Source organism: Aethalodelphis obliquidens, unplaced genomic scaffold (assembly GCF_003676395.1).
Source record: "Aethalodelphis obliquidens isolate GAN/ISIS:26980383/991018 unplaced genomic scaffold, ASM367639v1 scaffold3, whole genome shotgun sequence".
NCBI classification, from domain to species: Eukaryota; Metazoa; Chordata; class Mammalia; order Artiodactyla; family Delphinidae; genus Aethalodelphis; species Aethalodelphis obliquidens.
The window spans coordinates 2,328,206-2,356,200 of record NW_020837947.1 but is presented as its reverse complement, the minus strand read 5'-3'; the positions used below and the strand labels follow the sequence as shown (position 1 = coordinate 2,356,200).

Genomic DNA, 27,995 nt, shown 5'->3' with positions numbered 1-27,995 from the left:
AGAAGCCGGCAGCCCTGAGGTCGGAAGTGGAGACGCCCTCCTGTGCACCCCCTGCGAGGCGGCCCGGGCTCCTGCTCGAGGGATGGTCCCAACGGCCCCCCAGGAGTATTCAGAGCGAGAAGGCAGCTCACTGAGAGGGACACAGGAGAGAGTTCTCCTGAATCGGTACCATCTGCCCGGATTTGTCTTCCAAGGCTGTCACAGAGATTGATAAAGGAGAGAAAAAGAAAACCATAAGCTTTACTGCAGTCACAAAGCAGCCAAGAGGCGGGGAACTTTCCTCCCTTTCAACGTACCCAAAGTTCACCCCATCTTTACATGTACCATGAAAATCAACTCCCAGACACGGAGTGCAAAGCAAAACAAACAGAACAGGCTTAGGTAAAGAGGTTGTAAACAGGAGATTTCACTTCGGAGTTGCTTTTTAAAAAGCAGTGGTTTGTCAATTCCTCTTGCTTTTCAAAATAAAGACTATTTACAAAATGTGGGCATCAGTGATTGGTCTTGTTGAGTGCGGGGTAAAAGAGGACGCCGTCCTTGCAGATCTCCAGCCCCAGGCTCGCCGCCGGCCTTGCTTCTGGCCCTCGGGGCACCGGCTCCCCGGGTTCCATGCAGTTTTGCAGCTGCAGGTCCTTGGAGAAGCACACTTCAATCTGCGCAAGGAGCTGCACCTCCTCGTCGCCCTGCAATGAGGAACAAAAGACGTCTTAGAATTCAGGTTGGATCATCATGACGGTTCTATGATCAGCGAGTTTTAGAACTTGAAGAAAAACAAAAGCGGTGGCTCTGGACCCAGGATCCATGTTCCAGGAGCAGGCCTAGCTCCAGCAGTGAAGTGGGGCTGGGGCCCAAGGCAGCACCTGGGGTCACCATCCAGCCACTCCCCTGCGCCAGGCTGGCGGCGTGAGGGAAGGGACCCCACTTTCATCTTAGAAATTTACACATCAGTAATGGTGCGTGCAGACACAGCCAGACGCACCGCATCTGCATCACTGTCCCAGGAGAAGACACAGCTTTTTGTTGATAAGTAGGTAAACAGCACCCTATCGCTAAATGAATTTAAGACTTTATCAGCTGACAAAAGAAAGTACAATCCATCTATGAGTTGGACAGGTAACTACAACTGAAACGTCTAAGACTAACAATGCGAACACTGAGAAATGTTTACCTGCAAAATATACCCACGCTGCCTCGCCCCTACTGCACCACCCCTCCAGGACGGGAGCCTTGTTAGGGGGAAGCTGCCAGGAAACGAGCCCCATCCTAGCACGGTGTCAGACAGTTTATTATTTCAAAGTGCGCACGCGCGCACACACACACACGCGCACGCGCGTGCGCCCATGCACGCGCCCACACACACACGCGCGCGCGCGCCCACGCACACACAGCACAGGCCCGTTTGCACACCCACACATACACCACTCTGTCCCGGGAACTTCACGGTGAGGACAAAGCTCTCAGAAGAACTGAACTGTCTTCTTGATGGGAACAGAAAGGATGACAGAACAGCACACGTCTGACCTGTCTTGGAAGACACTGGACTTTGGGCACGACTCCGTACACACTGACAAGGGCATCTTTAATATCTGAAATCTGAAATTAGATAAAGTGCATTAGAAATGAAACTTCAACAGAGAAAATGAACAGTTCCGTTTTACTCAGAACGAGTGACACTGGTTTCTACTCTCACGAACGCAAACAACCGACAACAGCGTCATCCCCCTGAGCTCCCCTGGCTCACAGATAGAACTGGAAGATGCTGGTGAATGAACTGCCCCACCCCCCCATCCCCGAAGGAGACGAGGCTGCCCCCCTGGGCTCCCCGCTCCAGACCGGAATCCACACAAGCTGCTCTACAAGGGTCTCCGTTCTCCTTGCTGTCCTGATCCAGGGCCTAGAGGCCGCGTGCTTTTAAAAGCACAAACTCTCCTGCTAGGAGATCAGAGGTCAGGACCCTGCCTGTGCCGTGCATCACGCTACTTCAGACACCAAACCTCATGTCTCCAGTACAGAGGAGCTCAGAAAACATGTGCTGTCACTGTTGCTTTTGCTAGAATCGAAATCAGTTCTCTGAATGTCAAGTTCTGAGCAAGGATGTAAAAAATTCCCTTTATGTACTTAAACGGGAGTCCAGATGAAACCAAGGGGCCGGCAAGCACACGGCCTCACGGCCTCCTGGCAGGATGGACAAAGGGCAGCTGACACTCCTGAAGGGCACTGTTCCCTCTGGTCCCTACTCTCCAGGGAGGGACGAAAACAGCAGATACAAAGAGCAAGACTCAAGCGCAGACTTAGCTCCACCGACTGTCACGAGACCAGAATGATGGTTCAGCATCCAGCCATGGCACCAAACTCAGAATTGCGAAAATCAGTGACTTTCAGGCTTTTATATATCTTGTATCGGGCTTTTTTACAGCCACACCTTCAGGCTTTTTTATATCTGCAAAGGGCCACAGAGCAGAGGCTTCACGCCTGCGGTCTGGCGGCCACCGATGCCAGGGGTGGCCCGGCTGAGCACAAACACAGCTGTGCTCACAGAGGGTCACCCTGGGTGGAAACAATGACCTTCTGTAGAGGCCACCAGCCAACAGGCTCTGCCATGCTTAAACTTCTAGTTTTCTCACGCAACAAAGCATAGTTATATCATAAAAACAAATTTTCACTTTCTTCCTCAAACTATTATAAAACGGTGGTTTCCAACTACATATTCTACTTGCGTCTTCAGAACCCGGAACACACTTCTCACCATGAAATCATCAATCTGCTTCAAAATCATCGGTTTAAGTAGCCTTTAGTTTACACTCAAAACACAGAGGAAAACAAGATTTAAATAAAACCTATTTAGAAACATAATAGTCAGGTCAGAGGGTCTGGTTTGGGTCGCTTTAAAACCTGAGTGTAGCTCACAGGCTGATGGGACACTTGAACGTGGCCAGGTGTCCCCAGTTAGCGGATACACATTTGATTAAGCTGAAAGCAAGACTTACCTGGTAGTAAGTAGACGGTGTTATCCCCAATTTTTGGAGCATGCTAAAATTTAAAGTAAAAAACAAAATAACTATAATGAAGGTCCATTTTCCTTTCTTGTTCTTACCATATTTCACAGTAAAAATGAAGACACTTAAAGGAAAGTGTGTACTTTCTATTACCTGGGGCAACAAATCTGTTGACAAGGGCAGCACATAAATGGTGCTCAGGCCGCCTGGACCTCCCCTTACCCTGGGCGCACGCGTGTCTGATCTGGGCCCCACTTCCAGCACCGGAACCTCTCGGCAGCGGTCCGGATGGCTGCGACCAACTGGAGCTGCTATCACATAACCACGCATGTGCCACGCCTGTCCTAAACGATACTTAGCAATTGATTTGGGATTCTAGCCTTATCCTAACAACCTTGCATTTGGTCAGATCTTTAAAATAGGTTCAATCCCCCCTACAGCCTGGAATCACTTCCTAAAGCACGTGGTTTTAACCAGCTCTAGTGAATGCTAATCATAGTATGATATGGTTAACTTACTAAATGATAGAGTACGGTGTAAAAATATTCTCAGGTTAAGTAATTCCAAAAATGCTCTGTATCCCCCATCACGGCTCTGGATCATCCCAGCTGTGACCACGTGGAGAAGATGCAGGGACCCCAGGCGCTGACATCGTCAGACAGGGGTCTGCCTGAGGGAAACAGGACTCCAGCTGGGCCCTGCCTCCGTCAGTCATGGTTTCTGGCAAAAGCATTAACGAGACAGTTTCTCTAGAGACTGCACATCGGTGACCTATGGATTTTTGCTGTGTGGTCCTAGAACAAGCGGGAAGAGGTCCTTGAAGACACACACCCACTGCCCATCCTTGTGCTGTCACTGTAGGATAAATGCCAGATTTCAAACACTTTATGCTCCCCAAATGCAAAACTTCTCAATGATTTTTAAGTATTTATTATAAGTTGCAGTGATATTTTGGATGTATTGGGTTAAACGAAATACACTATAAAACCAATGTTTCTTTTTGCTCTTTTTAATTGGGCTACTAGAAAATTTAAAACCACGTATGTGGCTTGAGTTCTATTTCTTTGGGGTAACGCTGCTCTAGAACCCTCCTGGGTTAAGGCATCCAGAAAATACGGCAAAGAGAGAGAGAAATATTGGGGAAACCTGGTATCTAGACCAGGATAGAGTACAATTCTTCCTACCGAGTTGATTAGTTTGGCGTTAATCCCCTGGTCCATATCTGTGGGTAATCTGAGAGCTTCGGTTCAAGATATTTCACATTTTTCCAGGTTTGCTACCTCTATATTATAAATTGAATTTAAAACTGCTACTTTATGATAATGTGACAGGCTTACGTTTGAGAAAAATACAATCTGTAGTAATGGTTTATAATTAGAGAAAAATAGAAGGGATGTTTAAGTTTTGACTCAATTTTAATGAGTACTAAGAGTTTAGGTTTTCCTTGGAGAAACTGGGAAAGAATAGGATTTCTCTGTGGTTGTTCTATATAGTTTGTTTGTTTGTTTGTTTGTTTTGCAGAACGCAGGCCTGTCACTGTTGTGGCCTCTCCCGTTGCGGAGCACAGGCTCCGGACGCGCAGGCTCAGTGGCCATGGCTCACGGGCCCAGCCGATCCGCGGCATGTGGGATCTTCCTGGACCGGGGCACGAACCCGTGTCCCCTGCATCGGCAGGCAGACTCTCAACAACTGCGCCACCAGGGAAGCCCTCTACATAGTTTTTAACAGACATTGTATTCCCAGGAGTGCCTTTCACTCTGTGGGCCCCTGTGAACACACTCCAGTGATTCCAGAATTCAGCAGCTTTGCACCCGTGTGTATAAAGGTAAAGCCACCGGCATTCAAAAAGCGTTAAGCAGGAGGTCCTTAATAAATAGCTGCTGGATGAAGGGACGAATTATTCAGACATTTGACTTTAAAACTGTCAGCATGTCGGTTTATTCCCCTTTTCCTGTTTGATTCAGTAAAACCTGGGCTGCAAAAAGGAATGAAACTAGGTCATTTGTAGAGACATGGATGGACCTAGAGAGTGTCATACAGAGTGAAGTAAGTCAGAAAGAGAAAAACAAATGTCGTGTAATAACGCATATATATGTGGAATCTAGAAAAATGGTACAGGTGATCTTAGCTGCAAAGCAGAAATAGAGACAGAGACGTAGAGAACAAATGTATGGACACCAAGGGGAAAGGGGTGGGGTGGGAGGAAGTGGGAGACTGGGATTGACACATATACACTACTGATACTCTGTATAAAATAGAAACTGATGGGAACACGCTGTATAGCACAGGGAACTCACCCGATGCACTGTGGTGACCTAAATGGGAGGGAAGTCCCAAAGGGAGGGGATACCTGTGTGTAGGGCTGATTCATTTTGTCGTGCAGTGGGACTCACGCTGCTCATGAATTGGGACCGTGAGGTCCGTAGTGGGAAACAGAGGGCACCTTCCTTCCCTCAGGGGCTGGTGGGTGGGAAGCACCCGTGGCTCTCGTGCGCTGGGCGCTGCCCGACACGCCCTGGGCTGCCTCTCCCCGGGACCTCTGCAGTGGGGAAATGTGTTCACAGCGCCTGCTCTTCTGCTTCCAGCACGAAGCCCGTGCAGGACACCCAGGACGTGTACGAGGCTGCCATTTCCATCACATCCTTAGCGCGGGCGCTCAGCCCTGCAGATCCAGAGCTGGAGGTGACCTCGGGCTCCGCGGGCGGCCCCCAGCACCTCACAGCAGTGAGCAGACCCAAGGAGGGAGGAGCTACACGACTGCACGACTGGCCCCCATCAGGAGCCGGGGCGCTGAGCGCCTGACTTCGGGTGTGCCTTGTGGTTCCCCGTCTCCCCAAGGGCGCTCCCCTCCCGCCTCGGCCTGAGATCCTTCCCATCCAGATCCCAGCCGTCACTCCGCTCTGATCACAGTGAGCGGGGCGGGGTGTGGGACGGGGACACGTCCCGTGGAGCCCCCAACGCTGGGGCGTCGGGGCAGGTGCAAGGAACCGATGGGGGTGTCCTCGTCTCAAGGAGACGCAAAGGTTCTCCACAGGACTTGGGCACGCTCTGCTCGGCCCTAGTGAGCTGTGTCACCTCCCCGCCATGGCTTCTACACTAGTTCCCGGTTTGTTCTGAGCACCAAGATGAAGGAGAGGAAGAAATGCTGCCTATATGGTGGGCCGGCCTGCCCCAGCTCCCTGGGTCGAGCCTGGCTCTCAGCAGGGCCCTCGCTGGGTTTCCGAGTCCCCAGAGCTCACCCGGGGCCTGATCGTCGCTAGTGGTTCAAGGACCTCACCCCGAACCCCCTCCTGCTTGTCGCGGGGCACCAGAGCAAAGACCTAAGGATTCCGGGCGTGCGGGTCTTGATAATGCAACACGCTTCTATCAGGATCCACAGCTAAGAGGCGTGCCCCCGTCGGTCTTGCCCGCCTCAGGTTCAAGTACATCTGATGAGCCCCCCGAGGCTCTCAGCCTGCTCTGAGTGGCCGGGGCCCCCAGGCATCTGGAAAGGCTCAGGGGAGGAGTGGCTGTTTCTCAGGGCCGACCCCACTGGACGCTTCCCCGGGTCCCCGGCAGCGGAGGCAGGGACGCTGCTCCGGGATTGGGGTGACTTGGGAGAGTGGGGCGAGGAAGGCGAGGCTACAGGACCAAGTCACCCACCTGTTCAGGGCAAGCTCCTTAGACAGATCCAGGCTTTTGCCGAAGTATTTCTTCTGGGAATTGAGAGCTTCCAGCTGGGCGGCGCAGGTCCCGTGCTTCTCCCACTCATGCTTCCTGGAAGGATGTTTTTAAAAAAATTGGTTAAAAAGTAATGAAACTACCTCCCAGTAAACCGTCTGCACGGGCTCCTCTCTGTGCAGGGCATTCCCGGGCAGACACGCTGCTGCCTCCACAAAGCAGGAGGGGTAAAGTTCCTCACCTCAACACGGGCAGCTGCTCAAAGCCCCCCACCCCCGCTCAGGACCGAGACCCCTGAACCCAGCACAAGCTCCACGAGCACTCATCACTGCTCTCCAGGCGTTCCTCTGCTCAGCTGCTCCGGTTCGCTTCGACAATTAACAACAAACCCAAGCTGAGAAAAAAGAGAACACCATGGTTCAGGCACCCACAGAATCACACGGCACTGGGCGTCCTCCCGGAAAGCCACGGCTTGCCAGCCAGGGGATTTCACAGGAGCGGCTGAACAGCCACTGGCACAGAAAAGGCAGGTTCACTGATCACCAACACTGCCTGGGGCCAGTTCCGCACTTGCTTACGGCGCAGACGTCCATCTACACAGACACCTGTTCTGAAGCAACAGCCCAGCCCAGTGTCTGCAAACAAGCAGCCTGTATTCAAGAAAAGCACTGCTATTGATCGTAACTCCTCACATCTTATCAACGATTAAAGTGCTACAAAATGTCTTCCCAGTCTTCATTTGATTCTCACAACTCTGCAAAGTGAAAACATTACTGCTGGTTTAGAAACGGGGAAACCGAGGCTCAGAGGGGCTGGCTAGGAACCTGGCTTACCTGCCACCCGGCCAGGTAGCCCCTGACCTGCACCCGACCCCAGGCTCAGGGCCCTTCCCACTGCCTTGCGCTGCCATCCGATCAATTGCTGAACGTACTTTCTACCCACTTTAGAATGACTGACAATTTGCCAGTTCAGATGTTAACCATGGTTAGCATGGAAAAACAAAACGGCACCAGCTTTCCTCAGCTTTGTCAGTGATTAATTCATGAGGAGTTCACAAAAAATGTTCATGCAAGCATTCAAAAGGCGCCACGTGCAGTCTCCCAGAAATACAAGCTAAATGTGCACTAATTCTTTGATAACACCACCCAGAGTGCCAATTCTAAGTGACTGCAATGGCTGTAAGTTACAAGTCTCTCAGACCTAAGAAAGCCATGAGGAAAAATAAAAGTAGATAAGTAATTAACTTTCTTCATCTAGAATAGCTTCCAGGGTGATGTATTTGATCACTTTCTAAATTCTATGAAGTAGAAAAAGGAGACTCTTTCCAGCTAGCTGAACATGTAACTGAATTATGGGTGCCTCACTTTCTGTAGGACAGGGGCAGCAATTCTAGAACGCCCTGCAGGGGCTGTTGGAGAAGTGAGGGGCTGAAGCCCACAGAGCACGTCACACACGCCCAAACATTCCTAGCCTGCAGTAACAGTCAAGATGTCCACTGCTGTTATTCTTGGAGCAAGTTGTTTTTAAATTTTATTTATTTATTTTTGGCTGCGTTGGGTCTTCGCTGCTGTGCGCGGGCTTCTCATTGCAGTGGCTTCTCTTGCTGTGGAGCACGGGCTCTAGGCACACGGGCTTCAGTAGTTGTGGCTCACGGGCTCAGCAGTTGTGGCTCGTGGGCTCTAGAGCACAGGCTCAGTAGTTGTGGCACATGGGCTTAGTTGCTCCACGGCATGTGGGATCTTCCCAGACCAGGGACAGAACGTGTGTCCCCTGCATTGGCAGGCGGATTCTTAACCACTGCACCACCAGGGAAGTCCTTAGAGCAAGTTTTTTTTAATTAATTAATTTTAGTTTATTTATTTTTGGCTGTGTTGGGTCTTTGTTGCTGAGCGTGGGCTTTCTCTAGTTGTGGCGAGCGGGGGCTACTCTTTGCTGCGGTGCGCAGGCTTCTCACTGCGGTGGCTTCTCTTGTTGCAGAGCACGGGCTCTAGGCACACGGGCTCAGTAGTTGTGGCCCACAGGCTCAGTAGTTGTGGCTCATGGGCTTAGGTGCTCCACGGCATGTGGGATCTTCCCGGACCACGGCTCGAACCCGTGTCCCCTGCATTAGCAGGCAGATTCTTAACCACTGCGCCACCAGGGAAGTCTCCCTGGAGCAAGGTTAACTCAATAGACGTTAGAGATAAGAGGATGCTAAAGTCCTGATATTACTATCGTTCAAAACATCGAATCACACATCTTTTGAAATCGGACACTCTCCATTTAACACGAAATTGTCTGTCACCAATGAGACGCGACTATGCTGTGGCCCTCTCACCCCCAGCAGGCACTTGAGTGATGTCACGTCACCCTCCACCACGGCTTGGCCTGGCCTGTCTCGGGGATGAGAGGCAACGATTCCTGCTGAGGCCCAGGGACACCATCCACAGTGAGGCTGCATCACCAGCCAGGAATGACCAAACTCTCGCTCTTTTTCTTACAAGAATCAAAAAACCAACAAAAATCCTCCTTTGCAGAGGGTCGCGCACGTAGTATTTTTCAGAATGGCTGATAGTGTTAATAGATTTAATCTTAGGGAACTACCTTGAGCACCAAGAGATACCAAGACCCTCTCCTTCGCATATATGAGTCTTAATTGAGATTGAAGAGAGAAGTTTTCGGACGTGAGCCTGCCCCTTAAGGACAGGAGAGGCCGGGGTGCCTCCATGGACGCTTTATCACCTGCACACCAAGGCAACCTGGGCCACAGCTACCCAAGTGCAATAACCAGGGAGCCGGTACTGGCAGGGCCACGGGGGCCGAGTCCACGTCCAAAGGCATAAATATTCACCCGAGTGCAATATTACCTTTTCCATTTAGAACAACAGTTTTTAAGTGTGTAATTTATCCTGAAAAGGTAAATCATTTTGCCTTTGTTAGAACACAAAGTTGAATGTGTATTCTGCCCACACCATTGGATCAAATCTTGAAGGACTCAGCTCACGGGAGGCCATCTTTGTGTACGTTTAGTGATGGATTTTTAAGTCACTTGACAAAAATCTGATTGACTCTATCACGGAACATCCTAACAACTGGAAATATTCTCTTTTGCTCACTTAGTCACCAAAGACTCTGCTCTGAAGTATACTGTGAAGTGCTATCTGAAATTTTTTCTATTGTTTTTCACATTCAACTCATCAAGGCCATAATCTACTTTGAAACCGCTTTCTAGAACACAGGCCGCACAGAGCCAGCACTGGAGACCTGGACCACTCGTCTCCCGAACTTTCAGGGGGGCTTCTCTCTTCCCGTGCAGGGGGCACGGCAGCCTCCAGACCCAGACCCGCGCGTCCTAAAACACCTCTCCCTGCCACACACCCTCGAGTGAACTCAAACCGAACACCAGTGAACCAGGGGGCCAGACGTCACTGTCACTCCATTTTGTTTCAAAAAGCTTTTCTCCAAATTTAACTCTTCCTGAAGCGTCTACACAAAAATATTTCAAAGTTAAATTAATCACTTGGGCCAAAATCTGACTCATTGTCACGTGAATTATAAATTGCCGCCCTGCAGTGAGGGAGAAAATGAAGAATTATCTTGGTTAACGCAATGTAAATACAACTTTATCTTCTCCAAAAGCAACCATTTAAAAAGGTCTGTTGAATTAAACAGAGCACGTTTCTCCTCGGCTCAGCTCCCACTGAACTGAGGACACTGGGACGGACGGGGCTCAGCCTCCGTGAAGACCTCACCTTCTCTCTGCCCTGAGTCACAAGAGAGAGGTCATTGTCTTGTGAGGACGTCTTTTTTCTTATCAATTTCAGGAAAACAGCACCACTTCTCTGAGGCACACTCTCTCCTGTCTGATTTGGAGCGCTGGCATCTTAGACATGCAAGTATTTGGCTATATTAAGCCTCAGTAGAGGAAGTTTTTAAAACGAAGTCATGAACGATCTAACAGATTAAAAAGCACGTTTACAAAGTAAATTCTACCTGCCCTCATTTTTTTATCCGTTGAAGACCAGCTCCACAAATGGCACAGCAGATGCAAGGCCACTCCCGCTTCTGAGCCTTGGGAGACAGGTTCTACGTTACCTGTGCTCCCGTAGTTGCATCCGGAACAGCCCCGAAGCTCACACCCGTGCTTCAGGCACGTGACGGCCCCCAGAACTCAGACTCACCACAAATGGAGGCTGCGGTTAGGAGACGAATGCAGCAGGTCGGGCCAGTACATCCTCATGTCTGACAAAAGGTCCTGTGCAGAGTGACAGCAATGACAATAAACCGAGGTAGGACCTAACAACCCACAACCTAGAGGCAAACCTGAGAAGCTAATACGTAAACGGAACTGAGCTCTGCGGATTAGTACCACTCAGGTGAGTCAGGTGAGTCTGGGCTTATTTGGCATGAAGTGTTTCTTAAGACACATCTAAACGTGAAATCTGGGTAAGCATGAAAGTGTATTTGAAAATACAAGCTCTGACAGGTGAATGGATAAACAAATTGTGTCCATCCAGATAATGGAATATTATTCAGCACTAAAAATTAGCTATCAAGCCATGAAAACACATGGAGGAACCTTAGTACGTATCACTGAGGTAGAGAAGCCAACCTGAAAAGGCTACCTACCGTATGATTCCAACTACATGACGTTCTAGAAAAGGCAAAACAATGGAGACAGTGAAAGTCAGGGGCTGCCAGGGGTTGAGGTTGGGGAGGGATGAACAGGCTGAGCACAGGGGATTTTTAGGGCAGTGAAACTACTGTGTGTGATATCATAATGGTGGATACATGTCATTACACGTTTGTCCAAACCCATAAAAACCACACAACACGAAGAGTGAACCTAACGTAAACTATAAACTTTAGTTGGTAATAAAGTATTAACACGGGCTCATCACTTGTAACACGTGTACCTCACTAACGCAGACGTTTGGACTGGGGAACGCTGTACAGGGTAGGGGCATGGGGGGAAGTGTATGGGAACTCTGTCCTCTCCACTTAAATTTTCCGTTTTAGGTTTCTAAAACTGCTCTAAAAAAATAGTGTCTACTAATGAAATCAAACACAAAATACAAGTTCTCGCTCTCCCTAGAGAAGAGCTTGTCTGGGCTGGGCAGTCTTAGCCCTACACTGGTCAGTCACCCTAAACTGAACAGCGTTCAAGTTTACTTTCCAATTCCCACACACCCACAAGGCCAGAAAAGTTTCCATTAAAAAAAGGTGTGTAACCAGTCCCAGGATGACCTCACCTTCTCAGTCCTACCACCACTCCCGCCGTGATGGGTCCTTCCCATCAACCCAGCAGCTATGAACCGATTTCACACACCACCCCCGACCCCGCAAGGCCGGACATCTCCCCGGATGCTGCCCTCCCCGACTGTCTCCATTCCCACCTACCCTCCGCCTGCCCCCATAGCCCTCGGGGGAGCAGGGCGACGATATAATTTATTGCCCAAACTAGGCTGCTTTTGTTTGGGATAGATGCTAGATTGGACACTCTGCTACAAAGCAAGGAAAGCGGCACTGTTCTGAACAAAGGGCTGCTGCCGATCACCTCCTGGCCTGGGCCCGCAAGCTCTCCATCCAAAGGGCCCCCCGCCTTCCCTTCAGGAACCCTTCCCTTCAGGAAGCTCCCCTCTGGCTGCTTCTCTGCATGGCCCTCGTCCCTCCTGCTCTAAACGCCGGGGCTACTGGAGGCTGGTCCCTGCCAGCTCCGCACTACCCCATCCGCACTCACACGTACGCCTTGCCAGCTGCGCTGATGCAGAAGTTCATCCCCAGCTCAGACCTCTCTCCTGACACACTGACCCTACCTGGATGCTTCCAGGGCACTTCAAACTCAATGTGTCCACAGCTGACCCTCGATCCCATGTGCCAAGGCGCGGTCCCCTGGGCCGGGGAAGGAGGCTGACACCCCCCTAGTTAGACAAGCCCCCACCCGGAGTCGGTTCTGCCTGTGCTTCCTCCCCCTCCATCCCCACAGCCTCCGTCTATTCCAGGCTCCTGGCCTCTGGCAGGGACCCTGCAGAGCCTCCTCACTTAACAGGCAGGCAGCCGGGGCAACCACAGAAAAGCCACACTGGCTTCCTTCACTCTCCAGCTTGAATGCTTCCAACGACTTCCCTCTGGGTCTTCACGCAGACAAACGACCCTTAACCAGTACACAGGCTCTGTAGGACCTGGCCCTCAACACTGCCCCGGCCCACGGCTCACCCCCCAGCCACACTGGCTTCCCCCCAGTTTCTCAAAAGCTCCGTCCTACCCCGGGGCCTTTGCACATGCTCCTGCCCCAGCCTTCCTCTCCCATCTCCTGGTTAAGTCGGATTCCAGCCCTCTATCACCTCCTCAGGGGAGCCTGGCCCAGGTCCACCGTCCTAAGCTCTAAGTACTCTCCCCCCAGGCACTCCGCTTGTCACTTTGTGATGTGTGTGCTGGCTTCCGGCTGCAGGCAAGGTGGCCAGAAACCTCGTCCTGCTCTGCTTCCCGTGTCCCCAGCCCCTGGCCCGGTGCCCGATACACTGAAGGCACGCAGAACATTGTTACGAGTAAATTAACCTGGATGCCGCTGCAGGATCACAAGACTCTAACCAGGAACATTAGCGGGAGTCGAAATCAGTCCGGGAAGAGAAAAGTATGTCTGAGGAAAGAGACCTCACCAGGCTTCGGGGCTCCGGCCTCTCAGGCCTCCAGGCTCACAGCACTGAAGGTCCTCATGAGAAGGAAAGAGGAGGAAACAATTCCATCTGGACTAGAACCTGTGATGGGTTTGGAACTCATTACCTTGTCCTCCTGGGGGCCACATAGTCCTGGAAGGGGTCCGTAATTCTACCCCATGTTTTCAGGGAGGCCCCAGTAGCCGCACAGGCCCTGCCCTGTGAATCCAGGTATAGTTACCTCGACAGCTGACTAGTCACACGAGGGGCTGTCAGCACCCTGTGCAGAGGTGAACACACGCGTGTGCACGTGTGCGCGTGTAGGCGTGTGCGCACGTGCGGAAGGAGCGTCTGCTACCAACTCTCCCAGTGCCAGGAGTCCCTCTGTACCACGAGCCTTTGTCCTAGAAAGGCCCACCGCTCCCTCGCTGCTCACGGGGCCCACTGAGAAACCCATCCTGCCCGCAGCCAGCAAGGACAGCCTGGGGGCCACGGCGCCTCTGCAAGCCAGGGCCGCGCACACACGCCTGAGCACACGCCGAGCGGCCGGGAGTCCCGGAGCAGGGATGGCGGGCCGCGGGCTGGGGCCAGGCTCACCTCACACAGTCACTGCGGCGCTTCGGGCCCAGGGCAGAGGACGATTTAACTAAATGCAAATCGTATTTAACTTGTGGGACTATTTCAGATATCAGTAAATGCTGGTGAATACATCTTGAAGCATGACTTCGAGGGCACACTTAGAGGAGGAATGGATCTATTGGGAGATTGGGATTGACACGTACATGCTGCTCTATTTAAAACGGGTAACCGTAGCACACGGAACTCTGCTCAATATTATGTAACAACCTAAATGTGAAAAGAATTTGAAGAAGAGTAGACCCATGTGTATGTATAACTGAATCACTTTGCTGTACACCTGAAACTAACACAACATAGTTCATCAACTATACTCCAATATAAAATAGAAAGTAAAAAAAAGTTAATACCTTGATCTCCTCTGGATTAAAATGCCAGGATCTGTTACATCCTTCACTTTTATCGGGCCTTGAAATTAAAATCGAACAAATAAAGAGAAATTAGTCTTGGTTGGGCTGGTTCCAAACGGCATGAGAAAACACCTGCGTTAAGGTCTGTAGAGAACGAAAGGGAGGTGACTTCTAACTGGGAATTCCTTCTGCCACGTGAGTCATGCTCGGGCACAAGCGATCACTATCGGAGCTTCTTTCAAAGTGGAAAGTCGTTCAAAACATCCAGGCACAATGCAAACCGGCCGACTTCCTAGCAGAGGAAGCACAGTAAACAAGCCGGTAGGGGGCGCCCCGGAGCCGGCCCGGCGGGGATTTCTAGCCGGGCTCTGAGTCTGCAAATGTCCCCTCATCAGCCACAGTGTGAGAAGAGCATGAGTTCCCGTCTCCTTAAAGGCGATGAGGATTAACGGGACAACACATGTATCGTGCTCAGAAGCGCCTGGTATGTTTCTTTCAGCACCGAGCACGTGTACCCTCCCGACCTGCGCATGTGACGCTGTCCTCACGTGTCTAATTCTGGACGTGTCAACTCTCAGCCTCCACCTGCAGCTGACATCATGAGGGACCAAACCTGCTTTCTCCAGGGTCGGCAGGCCAGCCCAGCACCCGAGACCAGCCCAGCTCCCACAGCGCTGGGTGCCGTCCCCCAGCTCAAGGACAGCCGAGGACGTGAGCAAAATCCCAGAAACCCAAAGGTGGGATGAGGCCAGGTCCTCAGGCCCCGGTTTAATTTGCTTTCTGCTGACCCCTGTCCCTGAGGAGCAGCCCAGCACGAGCCAGGATGACCCTCCTCTCGGGGAGAAGGGGGACCAGGCCGATCCCTTTGGGCAAATTAGCACACGTAGTTTAACATCACAAATATACGCACATACAACAAAAAAATAAACTAAACAAAATGCAGGCAAAACCAGAAAAATAAATTTGGGTGTCTGTGAAGTACGTATACTATACATACACATCATATATATATGTAATAGACACACATTTATTTATTTATTGTTATGCATTTACTTACTGGCCCCAAAAGGAAATAAGAAAATTAAGATTTAGTGATCTAAAATGTACCGAGAATCCTCAAATGCATATTTAAACTAGACTGTTACTGTTCTATCAAAACAGAACTCAAGTACGGCAGAAGTCGGGTTATGTTAGAAAGACTAAAGATGTTTTGCAATAAGGATCTGGTCTATTGAGTAAACTCCTAACAGAAATCACAAGTATACACATCAGGATCAGACTCAAGCTAGATCTCCAGGTCAGCCAGCTTCCGAGGCTGCTGAAGTTTTAAACGCATGAAGTACTTGCCATAATCCGTGGATGGTCCAGTAATCTGGGGGGTCTTTGCAGTGGTCCTTAACTTCCTATGGAGAAAAGACAGAGAAGACAACTGGTTTGTTGTTTGTTAAATACACTTAACAACCTTCCTTTCTTCTGACAAATATCACTGAGATCCAATACAAGACTAACACGAAATAAGTTCCGTGGTAATTTACCATAAGCAGTATTCATGAGAATACCACGGGCGGGGGGGGGGCGGCTGGATATTTCATTGGAAATGAGTGAACCAACGATTTGGAAAACAGAATTTAATAGCTACTTTTGTTCTTTTTATGTGCTTGAAAATTAAGTCAATCTGATGGATACACTCATATTTACCCATGAATAATTTTCTTGTCATACAATCAAAAATGAGAACAAGAGGCTGATGGTATCCTGCTAAACTCAAGTTTGTTCAGGCACCAGGCCCAAATACAACAGTGGAATAATAAGTATTGAAAATTTGGAGCCAAGAAAAATGCCAAGGTGAGAATAGGAGCATATCCTTAACATTAAAGATAAACTCTAGAGATAAAAATCTCAGTGTAACGCGTTTTAGGGACCTCCAAATTGTTTAGCTAAAATGGGGTTTTTCCAAAACAATAATCACCTCAGCTATCAGGCAGTGGGTCAGAAGCCAGGCCCAGTAGCCCCGCCGTGAATAAGCAAATGAATAGTGCATGCCGGGCCTGGTGAGGAGTGCTGAGACATCCTGCCGATGCGCAAGGCCCTCTTGTTTGAATCACCTGCTGATGCGCAAGGCCCTCCTGTTTGAATCACTTTTTGATGTAGCGAGGCTGCTGCTCTTTACGGCTGGTCTGGAAATGAGGGCAGGCCTGGTTTAGGTGCCTGAAATGTCTGATGTGAGGCTACAGAACAAGGGGGCAGAGGGCGGGAGGACAAAGTGTGGGATCAGAGCGAGAGGTCGTGGACTTCATCTCATCCCCAAGGAAACCACACGCAAAGCAGGCGGGCCCTTTCCCACAGTGCGAGGCTGGGGACGGGCAGACAGGCCCCAGCGGGGATCTTCCACCTCAGCTCTACACCCAGCGTCTCAGATGAGCCTCTACGGGGGGAACTGAGGTCAAGGTGCCGCTTCCTTTCCCACGTCAGCAAGCATTCGTTAGGGGCCGTGCTGAGCACTGAGGACAGACCTGTCCCTGCACCTGTGACGCGTACGTCGCTCACAGGGGCAGGAGCCCAGAGACGGCCCTGTCCCCGGGATGACACTTGACTGGGATAGCAGGACCCTTGTCATGGCCGCCCTGGATCGAAATGAATCCCCTAAGAATGATATTTTGCTAGTAATTGATTTTTTTCATCTCATTTCTGAAGCCTCAAGGCAGGAATGCACTTCCATGCATGTTTACTCAGCACACGGGAACACCCACAAGTTTCATCCCAGGCCCTGAAGGCAAATCTCCCAGCGTTACCCAGGGTAGGAGCTCCACACAGGTCCTTCCTGAAGGAACCCACGGCTCCCATGCGTCCTCACTACGTAGGAGTGAGAGCCAGATTCCCAACAAAACTGAAAACAGCTTACAGGCAACTCCATTCTGCCCACCGCCAACTGTCCTCCCCACCCTGGAGCAAAGAACCAGCACCAGAGGGAGAAAGACACAGGAAGTTGTAAGGTTTGGGAAACTAAAACCAGAGCAGTCTAATACAGTAAGAGATCCCCTGTTAGAAATGAGTTTCCAGGGGCAGCGTGGTGGCTGCCAGCGGCGGGGCTGGGGAAACGGGGAGAGAGATGCTCCTCAGAGTGTACAAACCTCCAGTTATAAGATGAACAAGCCTGGGGATCTAACGAACAGCATGGTGATCACAGCGAATAATGCTGTTTCACGCACTTGAATGCTACAAAGAGAGCAGACCTCAATGTTCTCACCACAAGAAAGATGTGGCGGCCGTGTGATGGGCGGGTGGTAGCTAACGCTAAGGTGGTGAGGCTTTGCCATTTACACATGTCTCCGCCTCCCAGCACTTAAGAAAAGGCCTCAAAATTGAGAATTTTCAAGTCAAAATTTCAGAAACACTGTCAAAAAAATTAGGGCCAGCTGAGCAATATGATGAAACGACTTTAGAGTCGTGGCACCAATACCAGGATCGGCGCGACAACTGCCCCCAAGATGGACGGGGGGTGGGCACGGCCCGCAGGCAGCAGGAGGAGCGCCAGCTGGCTGCTCTCGGGACAGAGCCTCTGCAACACGCTCTACAAGGACAAGGGCACCAGGCGAGGCAGGGCCAGACGGAGGCCACCCTGAAGGAGGGAAGGCGCCACCTGTGCCGAGCGGAGCAAAGGAGGCCGGCAAGGCTCCGGCGGAGACATTTTAACGAGATTTGCGATAGTGGACGGAGGGGACAGGTCAAGGCCTGTCCCCAGAGGGCATGCTGAAGTCCTAATCCCAGGCCCTTCTGAAGGTGACTTTATCTGGAACAGGGTCTCTGCAGGTGTCATCAAGTTAAGAGGAGGTCAGACTGGAAGAGGGTAGGCCCTCAGTGAAATCCCTGGGGTTCCTATAAGAAACAGACACACAGGGGCTTCCCTGGTGGCGCAGTGGTTGAGAATCTGCCTGCCAACGCAGGGGACACAGGTTCGGGCCCTGGTCTGGGAAGATCCCACATGCCACGGAGCTACTAGGCCCGTGAGCCACAACTACTGAGCCTGTGTGTCTGGAGCCCGTGCTCCACAACAAGAGAGGCCGCGATAGTGAGTGGCCCCCGCTTGCCACAACTAGAGAAAGCCCTCGCACAGAAACGAGGAGCCAACACAGCCATAAATAAATTAATTAATTAATTTTAAAAAAAAGGAATGGAAAAATAAAAAAAGAAACAGACACACGGATGGAGACCACGGCGCGGAGGCGGGGCAGAGGCTGTGCCTACAAGCCAAGGAGCGCCGGCACCGCCACAAGCCAGGCAGAAGCCTGGAGCACTTCTCCCTCGAAACTTCCAGAAGGGGCCTCTGCCGCACCTTGGTTTCAGACTTCTGACCCCCAGAATTGGGAGGATACATTCGTGATGCCTGAGCCAGCCCCCGCCATCTGTGGGCCTGTGTCACCGCCCCCAGAACCTTATACAAGGCCCTCCCCGAGGGATGGTCTCCGGCCGGGAAGGCGTCGCCTCGTGAGGCAGGACAGGCCGGGAGGTTCGGTCAGCAAGAGGCGCTCGGTGAGAAAACCTGCTGGGCAACCTCCTCTTCACCTGGGGGGGGTGGGCACGGGGAGTCACTGGTCAGAGGGGCCGGTCAAGGCAGAACTCACCTTGCACACTGTCGCAGGCCAGTGGTGAACCATAATTAGTTTATGCCACTCATGGCTGTCACTGTTAAAAGACAAGGGACGTATTTTTCAGGAGCTTTTTAAAAAGGTACAGAAAGGTCAATTCATCCATCCATTCACTCCAGCGTTCATTCGGGGAACACGGGGCGCCCGCCGCAGGCCCGGCGCTGCCGCTGCGCACGCGGCCCTGACACGGCTGGGGGACCGGGTCCCTACTGTCCCGCAGCGCACCTGCCACCTGCCAGCGAGGGGGACGACGGCTGTGCCGACTGAGGATGCACGGGATGCACAGCGCCGAGGGCCAAGGGCTGTGACTAAGGAGGACGGCAGGCCTGCCAGGTGGGGAGAGGGTGGAGGTTCTGGATCAGGCAGCCGGGAGGGCCCCCGCTGAAGGGGAGCAGAGAGCGGCAGGGAGGGAATGAACCAGAAGGCGCCCTTCCCCTCAGGTGTTCACGCGGTGCAGACACAGACCCCTTACCCCTCGGCAGCATTTGTGAGACCCAGAAGCCTGAAAACAGAATGGTTTTCGTAGCTCACGGCCACAGAACAGCACTAGGGTGGCACGCGAGGCTGCTGTCACCACCCCACCCACCGGGAAGCTTTACTCGTTCTCTGCAGGATGGGTGACGTCTGATCCTAGGGGCTCCTTCCCACGTCCCCGTGAAACCCACCCGTCCCTCCCTGAGACTCCATGAGGGGTCGTGGAGTAGCATTCACACGGGGACCCTCCCTCCCACCAGGTGTGCAAGGCTTAGCACACACAGAGACAGAGGCAGAAAGGCCGGCTTGTGAAAATACTCGCTGTACAGACGGAAAACAGCAGCAGCAACAGGGGATACAACTCGAGCAGACACGTAATTCAGGATTAATGCATTTTTAGAAGCAAAGACTCAACAGCAAAACAGTATTAAGTTGTTACACATTAGTTTTGTAAATAGTTGAGTACTGCTGAATAAGTAGAGAATTCACGATATTTCTAAACTTTTTTCAGTCTGAACTAATGAGCAAGTGCTCAGTACAAGAGAAAAGAGAACTGCAGCATGAGCATTAGAGCTGGGAGAAGCATTAGAAGAGGGTTTTTTTGTTTTTTTGTTTTTCTGGGTGCGAAAACCTTATTTCACATAGGTGGAAACTGAGGCCGCAAGGTCAGGCAGAGGCCGGGAAAACTAGACCAGCAGGATGCAGTTTACAATAAAACTACCAAGACTCACAACGTCTGTCACACAATAACCACCTACGACCCAGAGAGAAACATCCTCCCAAGGCAGCAGAGATGCTGACTGTGCTGTAAAGAGAAAGGCCCACTAAGCAGAGAAAGAGGACCTGGGAAAACACCCGCTGACCCGTGAGGCCCTCAGGGTCTGAATCACCCGCACGTTCTCGCCAATTGTATCTGTGGCATGAATCGCGAGAATCAGCTGGAGGTGACCACATACTACACGTACCACAGCCTAACGTCTTCGCTGACATGTACTGATTACTATCGGGCAGGCATGGTTCTAAGCACATTCTGTACTTTAACTGATGTCTCCTGGCACCAAGGCTAGGAGGCAGGTGCTGTTACTCTCTCGGCTTTAGGATGAACGACCTTGATGGAGAGCTCCAAGGTCCTACAGCTGGATATGAGCCAGCAGTTCATACTCAACCCGTGCACCGCACTACGTCTCCGATGATACACTCTTAACTTGACAGCAAAACTTGACAGCAACAATTAGTTAATTAATGGAGCTCTTTTTCAGAAAATACACTTCCTGGGAAAACTGAAATTTAATGGTACTTTTTAAAGTGATAAAACAGCAACGGCGGTTCACTAAAAAAGAAAAACAATGTACACTCCCACCAAGAGTGCAAGAGGGTTCCCTTTTCTCCACACAGCCACTATGGAGAACAGTATGAACTGCTCTTAAAAAACTAAAAGTAGAACTACCATATGATCCAGCAATCCCACTACTGGGCATATACCCTGAGAAAACCATTAATTCAAAAAGACACACACACCCCGATGTTCACTGCAGCATTATTTACAATAGCCAGGACATGGAAGCAACCTAAATGTCCATCAACAAACAAATGGATAAAGAAGATGTGGTACATATATACAATGGAATATTACTCAGCCATAAAAAGGAACGCAGTTGGGTCATTTGTAGAGATGTGGATGGATCTAGAGACTCATACAGAGTGAAGTAAGTCAGAAAGAGAAAAACAAATACTGTATATTAATGCATATATGTGGAATCTAGAAAAATGGTACAGATGAAGCTATTTGCAAAGGAGAAATAGAGACACAGATGCAAAGAACAAACGTATGGACACCAAGGGGGGAAAGAAGAGGGTGGGATGAATTGGGGGACTGGCATTAACATATATACACTACTATGTATAAAACAGATAACTAATGAGAACCTGCTGTATAGCACAGGGAACTCTACTCAATGTTCTGCGCTGACCTAGATGGGTGGGATGGGGGGTGGGGTGGGAGGGAGGTCCAAGAGGGAGGGAATGTGTGTATACATACAGCTGATTCACTTCTTCGTCGTACAGCAGAAACCAACGCAACGTTGTAAAGCAGCTATACGCCAATTTTTTAAAAAAAGAAAACTGACCTTTTCCCAGGCCTGCGAAGTAAGTATGAAATCCTTCTGTTAACTGAAGCATTACCCAAACAAAACAGAAGAAAATTAAAATCTGGTTCTCAAATCTCGGTCTCCACTACATTAGTAAAATGAGACTCCTCTCCCAGACAGCCTGTTTACCCCTTACACTGTCAGCTGCAACAGAAAGGATGGAAAGAGGGAAAGAGAGGGAGCGGAGGAAGGGCGAGAGAAAGAAACCTGGAAAGAGGAACCACGACCACCTCACCAGGATACCGGACCCTGGACGGAAAGCGTGCGCGCCAGGCCTCCGGGAGACGCTCGGTGGCTCCGGGCACCCGTGTCCCCCTGCAGGCCCTCCCGCCCCCCCGCGCCCCTCCGCAGCTCACCTCCTCCAGAGCCCGCGCGCGCCGCCCAGGCAGCACAGCGCCAGGCACAGGGCGCCCAGGCGGGCCGCGGGCTTCATCGGCCGAACCCGGCGGAGGACCCCGCAGGGGTACCAAGGCGCGGCCTTCCGAGGGCGCGAGGCCTTGTCCAGCGCCAGGCCCTGCGCTTCCCTAAAAAGGGGCAGATTTCCTTAAGCCGACCGTGCACCGGGCCGGCGGCCACCGAACAGCGCGGCCAACCCCAGCCCACGGCCGAGGACGCGGCGGGCCCCCGAGAGGCGCCGGAACCCCGCCCGCCGACCACCGGGAGCCCCAGGGGCCCCGCCACCTCACCGGGACCTCCAGGCGCACCGCGACCCTCGCCGAGACCGTCGCCCGGACCCCGCGGCCCAAGCCGAGCCCTGCTTGTTTCCGCCCCGGGCGCCTGACGTCACGCCCCCAGCCCGGGCCCAGCCCACAGCCTCGGACTCGCCCAGGGCGCCCCAACGCCACGCCCCTGTGCGACGGACGCGCGCCCGGCTGGCGAACACGCCACGTGAGGCCCCGACGCCACGCCCCTTCTGGAGGACACGCCCCTTGTGGAGGACCGCCCCCATCGGGAGGGCACGACCCCATCGAGAGGACAAGCCCCCGGCCCAGGTCAGTCCTTCTGCCCCTTCGCCTCTTTGACGCGGCTTCCCCTTCGGTCTAGTTCCCGACCGCCTTTGGCCCGGACCCGTGAAGTCGACTTTAAAGCCACCTTCTCTGATGTCCTCGGTGCCGCGGCCCCTCCTCCCGGCGTTGAGCTGCCCGGGAGCCGGTGCGGTCAGGGCCAAGTGGCCAGCCCGTCAAGGAGTGGGACAGTGTGTGGAGACAGCGGCTTGGGGCCGCAGAAAAGTGCGGGGAGGAGGCTGCTCCCTTGGGGCCATGCTGTCTTCAAGGAGGTGCGACCCTCGGGACCCAGCAGGCAGAGAGGCGCGTGTGCCATGTCCTCCCCACCACAGGGGTGTTAGGGGCAGCCGTCGATCCCCGGGCAATCATGTCTGACCAGCTCCAAGACTGCAGAGGGCCCCCCTACCGTGACCCCACGCGATTCCCTTGGTCTCTGCTCCATTCACATGGGCCCCGCTGTGTGCAGCACTTCACAGACTTAGAGCTGCAGGACCGTCGGGGCTGAGCCTGCCCCCAGGAGCAACGGGCAACTGCAAATCAAGCCTGTGCCGGCTCCCTCCTCCAACCACACAGGGAATGTCCTGGGTCTAAGAGCCAGGGAAGTGCAGATCCATCAAAGCGATGCTCAGTTCCATGGGCGGGGGAGAGCAGGCGGTAGTGGACTCCACCCCACAAACGCTGGCCTTGTCATTCCTCAGCCACTGTCTCTGCTAAGATGCTCCCCTCACACCATCCCCATCCCCACATGCTACCCTAGTTAATGCCCATTCATATTTACCTTTTGAGTAAAATATGCCTTCCTCAGGTTCCTCTGCCATCCAGGACTGTCCAAGTGCACGGGCAATGTGCCCTCTGCCTTGTTACTCACCCACATAGTACACACCACTGTTTGAAATGAAATATGTGTGTGATTATTCCATTCACTTCTGTCTTTCCCTGTAGACTGCAAGTCAACACTCATATCTAGTTTACTCACCACCGAGTCCCCACTGCCTGGCACGATGGATGGCAAGTAGTAGGTGCTCAGTAAAATAGCGCCTGTGGAAGGAATGCATGAGCTCCTCCGTGGTCTTATGCAGCGTTGTGCCTTTCTTGCCTTCCCCATTTCTCCAACTGCTTGCCTCTTTCAGGCTCCTTTAACCACTTCCTCTAAACAACCTAGGCACACCCCACAATTCTGTCCTCTTCCCTCTCTTTTCTTTCAGGCTAAAAATATCCATTTCTTAAAACAAAATCACCTCCCGTAAACCTAGTTCTCCCTTGAACCATTGTCCATCTGTGTAAATCACTCCTCCATGGGGAGGGCTTTCCTAACCACAGCCAAATAAAAACAGAACCTGACTTAGAAAAGATTTTATTCTCGAGGATACTGCAGGGCGAGGGGACTCTAGCGACAGCAGAAAGCTCTGGCTTGAAGGTCTGCGAGCTTCTCAAGGGTTAGGCGAAAAGGGCTTTCTTTACAGAGAGGGGTAAACACAGCTAGAAAGAACCGGGGGTGGGAGATGGGCTGGGAGGGTGGCTTCCTAGGAGAGGACGTCAGGAGGGGCTCCTGCTGGCCTGCGTGTGCTCAGGAGGGGCTCCTGCTGGCTCTGGGTGAGGCTGGACCAAAGGTCTAGGCCTGGAAGAAGGAGAGAAGCTGAACGGAAGGTTGGTTACTGAGCGTCATGTTCCGAATGACCACTGGGGACTGAAGTGCGTTGAGGAATGGGAATTCGGAGGGTCCGTGTCTGGCCTTGTCCCAGGTAAACAGGGGCATCTTGCAGTCGTATCTGAGTCCTTGCAGTGAGCTGTTTTCTGGAACACAAAGGGCAGAGGGACTTTTTAACCTTCGCTGTGGTTCAGGATCACAGGCTCAAGTAACATTCAGGATCGTCACCACTGGCTACTTCCCACTGCATCACCTTGTTTATTTTCAGCAGGGCTCTCTTCATCGCCTTTGAGTTTCCTGTTATCTCTGTGTTCATCCTCTCCACCCCTTCCTCACCCCACCCCCCGAGGTGCATTGACCGTGAAGCTGATGAGGGTTCAGCTCAGGCCCCTCACTGGCATGGGCCTCCAAGGCCCTGTCCCTCATTTTGTATTCATGGGTTTTTGTTCCGGTTCTCAGTGAGGGACCTCCAAATTGTACAAGTTTTCAACCCCCAAACCTGGATCTGGACCTGGGATGTCATCTTGTTCAATACTGTCCACTTAGCTAGACCCTAAACAGAGCAGGGGGAGAGTCCAATAAACGTATAAGAAAGAAGGTATAGCACAGGGAACTGTATTCAATATCCTATGATAAAGCATAATGGAAAAGAATATAAAAAAAGAATGTATGTATATGTATGGCTGAGTCACTGCTGTGCAGCAGAAATTGACGCAACCTTGTCAATCCACTAGACTTCAATACAAAAAAAATGTAAAAAAAAAAAGAAGAAGGTGGGAGGGGCAGCCGGGGTCCAGGCCAAACTGGGGCTCTGGAAGCTGGCGAGCTGTCACAGGGACATCATGCTGTTTAAGAGATAGAGTTAGCTTGTGAAGAAGCATGTCCACAGGAGGCAGGGGACGAGATGGCAACAGCCATTTCAATGACCAGATCGGCCTTAAACCAATGCTGATGCCTCAGACTCTCAGGAACCTTTATTACACAACTTCTTACTGGTTTAACTCCCTTTGCTTTCCTGTTCCCAACTCAGGAAACACTGCAGGTTATACTGCGACAGCAAACACCTCCCAAATCTCAGGGCTTCACTAACTACACCAACAAAGGTCAATCTTTGCCCGTGTTCCATACTGGTGGTGGGTCAGGTTATTTTCACTCTGGGACCCAGGCTGAAGGAACAGCTGGAGCTGGTACCTGCCTTTCCAACGGCCCAGCGGTGGCAGAACCACCCCCGGGCTCCGATCCCTCAGCATCTGACATCTGGTCTTCTATTCAAATTCTTTTGGCCAGAACATGTCACATGGCCAAGCCTGGTGACAACGAGGAAGGAAGTGTACACCTCCCGCAGGGGAGGGCATTGTAGTCACAGAGCAAATGTTGAGAGCGTATGCGGAACGTCAGCCAATAGCTGGGAAAAGTAACATGGTCCACCATCAATGAGGCGGAAAGAAGGCCTTGGAAAGCCAAGTGGGCAAGCGGAGGGTGGGAGGTGGGCGCAGGTTGCTCGTCTGTGCTGGCCGGGGGTGTGCCCCTGCTTCCCCCCCACCTCGCAAGAGATGCCCAGTGGGCAGAGTAACAGGAACCACAGCACAGATTTGGCTGAAAAGCCCCGGGTGGGCGCGCAGCACCCGCTGGTGGGGGACTTGTCAGATGCGAACTGATAAAACACTGAGCGCTCAGCTGCAGAGCAGGCACCTGTGCTGAACGTCAGAGCAAAGTTTTCCAACAGTGCATTCCGCGCTGATGTCTGCATTGGCTCTCAGGGAGCAGAGCCCGGAGCTGGGGGCCGCGTGACCCGCAGGAGCCACAGGAGGGGCCTGCCAGCTGGGGTCCCGCTCACCTTCACTGGCGTCGTCCAGTCTTGCCGCCCCGTCCAGGCCAGGGGAGGCTCAGGTGAACGGGGGCTCTGGGTCAGGTATCTCCAGCGGTTGGGAACGGGCCTGTCTGGGGGTGAGTTCAGACTCTCCACTTATGACTTGTGTGACCTTGGTAAGCTAACTGGCTTCAAGAAGCCTCGACTTCCTCATTTGTAAAATAGGAAAGCAACGCGCTCTGAGGACCTGTCATGATGGTCAAAAAAGTGTCGTTAGCGGCTTAGTCCGAGCCCACTGCGCTTGGCACGTATTAGGAGCCCAGTGCTGCTTTGTTTCTTATGACAGAGCCTGTGGACCCTCACCTGGGAGGGAAGGACCTCAAGGGGCTCCTGGGGGTCTCGGCGATTCTGCCTTAGCCCTGAGCCTGGTGCCGGTGGGCGTTGGTTTTAGACCTTGTGTGTGAAAAGCCATAACAGGAGAGAATGTCTCCAGTCTCTGCGGCATCTTTTTAGGTTCTGAAGCTTTAAGTAGCTTTGTCACACTTTGGGGACTCTTTCCTTAAAAACTCCTTTGCATTCTAAATTATTTATATATTGAGAACGTTGGGACACTTTCTGGGTGTTTTCCCTCTGACCTTTCTCCGACTCTCATAGGACCAATACGTGTGGCCTTGCCGTGCCAGCCCGGCTGCCGAGGGAGCTGTTCTGCGGAGCTGCTTTACTCTGAGCTGTGGTTATGACAAAACAGGAACAAGAGAGGAACAGAAAAAGATCAGCCAAGTGATTTTCATGGTGTCGTTTTTCTTGAAGATTCACTTTAATAGTTGGAACTATAGGGAAGAAATGTTTTGGAAGCGAGAATAAGACTACGACAAGCCAAACAGCATAATATTCTAAATGTGAAATAAAAGAATGTATCACTTCCTGAAAAAAGAAAGAAAAAATTAAGCTCACTGACACACACGTATGCACCTGTGCACACATCCCACACACGTTCCTACATGGATATTAGAAGAGACTGTTTACTTGGATGTTTTTAAAAATTACTTATCTTGGGCTTCCCTGGTGGCACAGTGGTTGAGAGTCCGCCTGCCGATGCAGGGGATGCGGGTTCGTGCCCCGGTCCGGGAGGATCCCACATGCCGCGGAGCGGCTGGGCCTGTGAGCCATGGCCGCTGAGCCTGTGCGTCCGGAGCCTGTGCTCCGCAACGGGAGAGGCCACGACAATGAGAGGCCCGCGTACCAAAAAAAAAAAAAAAAAAAATTACTTATCTTAAAAAAAAACTAAGCAGAGGAGGAGGGGGGGATTTAGAGGAAGGCTGTCAAAAGGGACAAACTTCCAGTTATAAGTAAGTACTAGGGATGTCATGTACAGGACGATCAATGTGATGAGCACTGCTGCATGTTATATATGAAAGTTGTTGAGAGAGTAGGCCTAAGAGTTCTCATCACAAGAAAAAGAATTTTTTTCTATTTCTTTAATTTTGTGTCTATATGGATGATGGACGTTCACCAGACTTACAGTGGTCATCATTTCAGGATGTACAAAAGTCAAATCATTATTCTGTGCGCCTCAACTGTATTCAGCGCTGTGTGTCAATTATATCTCAATAAAACTGGAAGAAAACCAAAAATTAAGCAGACTTAGACTTCTGAGATTTTACGACACGACTGCGCTGTTTTCCCTTAGATAAGCACTTCTGCCTTACAGATAATAGTTGAATATTCATTAACAGTTAATGTAGTGGATGTTCTATTAATATTTAGTCTTGATCAATAGTGTTTAGTAGCCGATATAAATACATATAACTAATGCTCAAACATATTGGAAAGGGCTCTGAAGTCAGCCATCGAGTGGCCTTAAAGCTACTGTGTGACCTTGAACAGGTGCAGCTGAGGTTTCCAGCTGTGCCCATGCATGCCCGGGAGAGGGCCTGGCACCCTGCATTCAGTGCACCGGCCCTGCCTCCCTACAAAGACCTCCTCTGA

General features: G+C 51.6%; 1 protein-coding gene and 1 long non-coding RNA gene across 5 annotated transcripts; one reads left to right on the top strand and one right to left on the bottom strand.

Moving 5' to 3' along the window:
* On the bottom strand, positions 1–23,668 carry RNASET2 (ribonuclease T2). Of its 4 annotated transcripts, none has more exons than XM_027081409.1 (10): positions 23,525–23,617; positions 23,327–23,433; positions 18,900–18,960; positions 15,625–15,680; positions 14,278–14,335; positions 10,817–10,890; positions 6,639–6,752; positions 2,988–3,030; positions 1,522–1,593; positions 1–683 (listed from the first exon to the last, which is right to left on the bottom strand). In XM_027081409.1, the coding sequence occupies exons 3-10, from the start codon at positions 18,930–18,932 to the stop codon at positions 492–494; spliced, it is 642 nt and encodes a 213-aa protein (XP_026937210.1). In that variant the 5' UTR covers positions 18,933–18,960; positions 23,327–23,433; positions 23,525–23,617; the 3' UTR covers positions 1–491. The 4 variants fall into 4 exon arrangements, with proteins under 4 accessions (XP_026937210.1, XP_026937195.1, XP_026937200.1 ...); XM_027081394.1 differs by lacking the exons at positions 23,327–23,433; positions 23,525–23,617 and adding exons at positions 21,901–22,068; positions 22,231–22,342; XM_027081399.1 differs by lacking the exons at positions 23,327–23,433; positions 23,525–23,617 and adding exons at positions 21,901–22,068; positions 22,202–22,328.
* Positions 23,669–25,659: 1,991 nt separating this feature from the next.
* LOC113605645 (uncharacterized) lies at positions 25,660–27,087 on the top strand. Its single transcript, XR_003427289.1, has 2 exons — positions 25,660–26,086; positions 26,661–27,087. It is a non-coding gene; the product is annotated as an uncharacterized LOC113605645 (long non-coding RNA).
* The last annotated feature ends 908 nt before the right edge of the window (positions 27,088–27,995 follow it).

Excerpts from the sequence above, each read along its gene's own strand:
- RNASET2 (XM_027081394.1), bottom strand. The coding sequence starts at position 21,977 with ATGAAGCCCGCGGCCCGCCTGGGCGCCCTGTGCCTGGCGCTGTGCTGC. Across the intron at positions 15,681-18,899 it reads GGCCTGCGACAGTGTGCAAG|GAAGTTAAGGACCACTGCAA; the intron begins GTGAGTTCTGCC and ends TTTTCTCCATAG. Across the intron at positions 10,891-14,277 it reads TTAATCCAGAGGAGATCAAG|GACCTTTTGTCAGACATGAG; the intron begins GTATTAACTTTT and ends CACTCTGCACAG.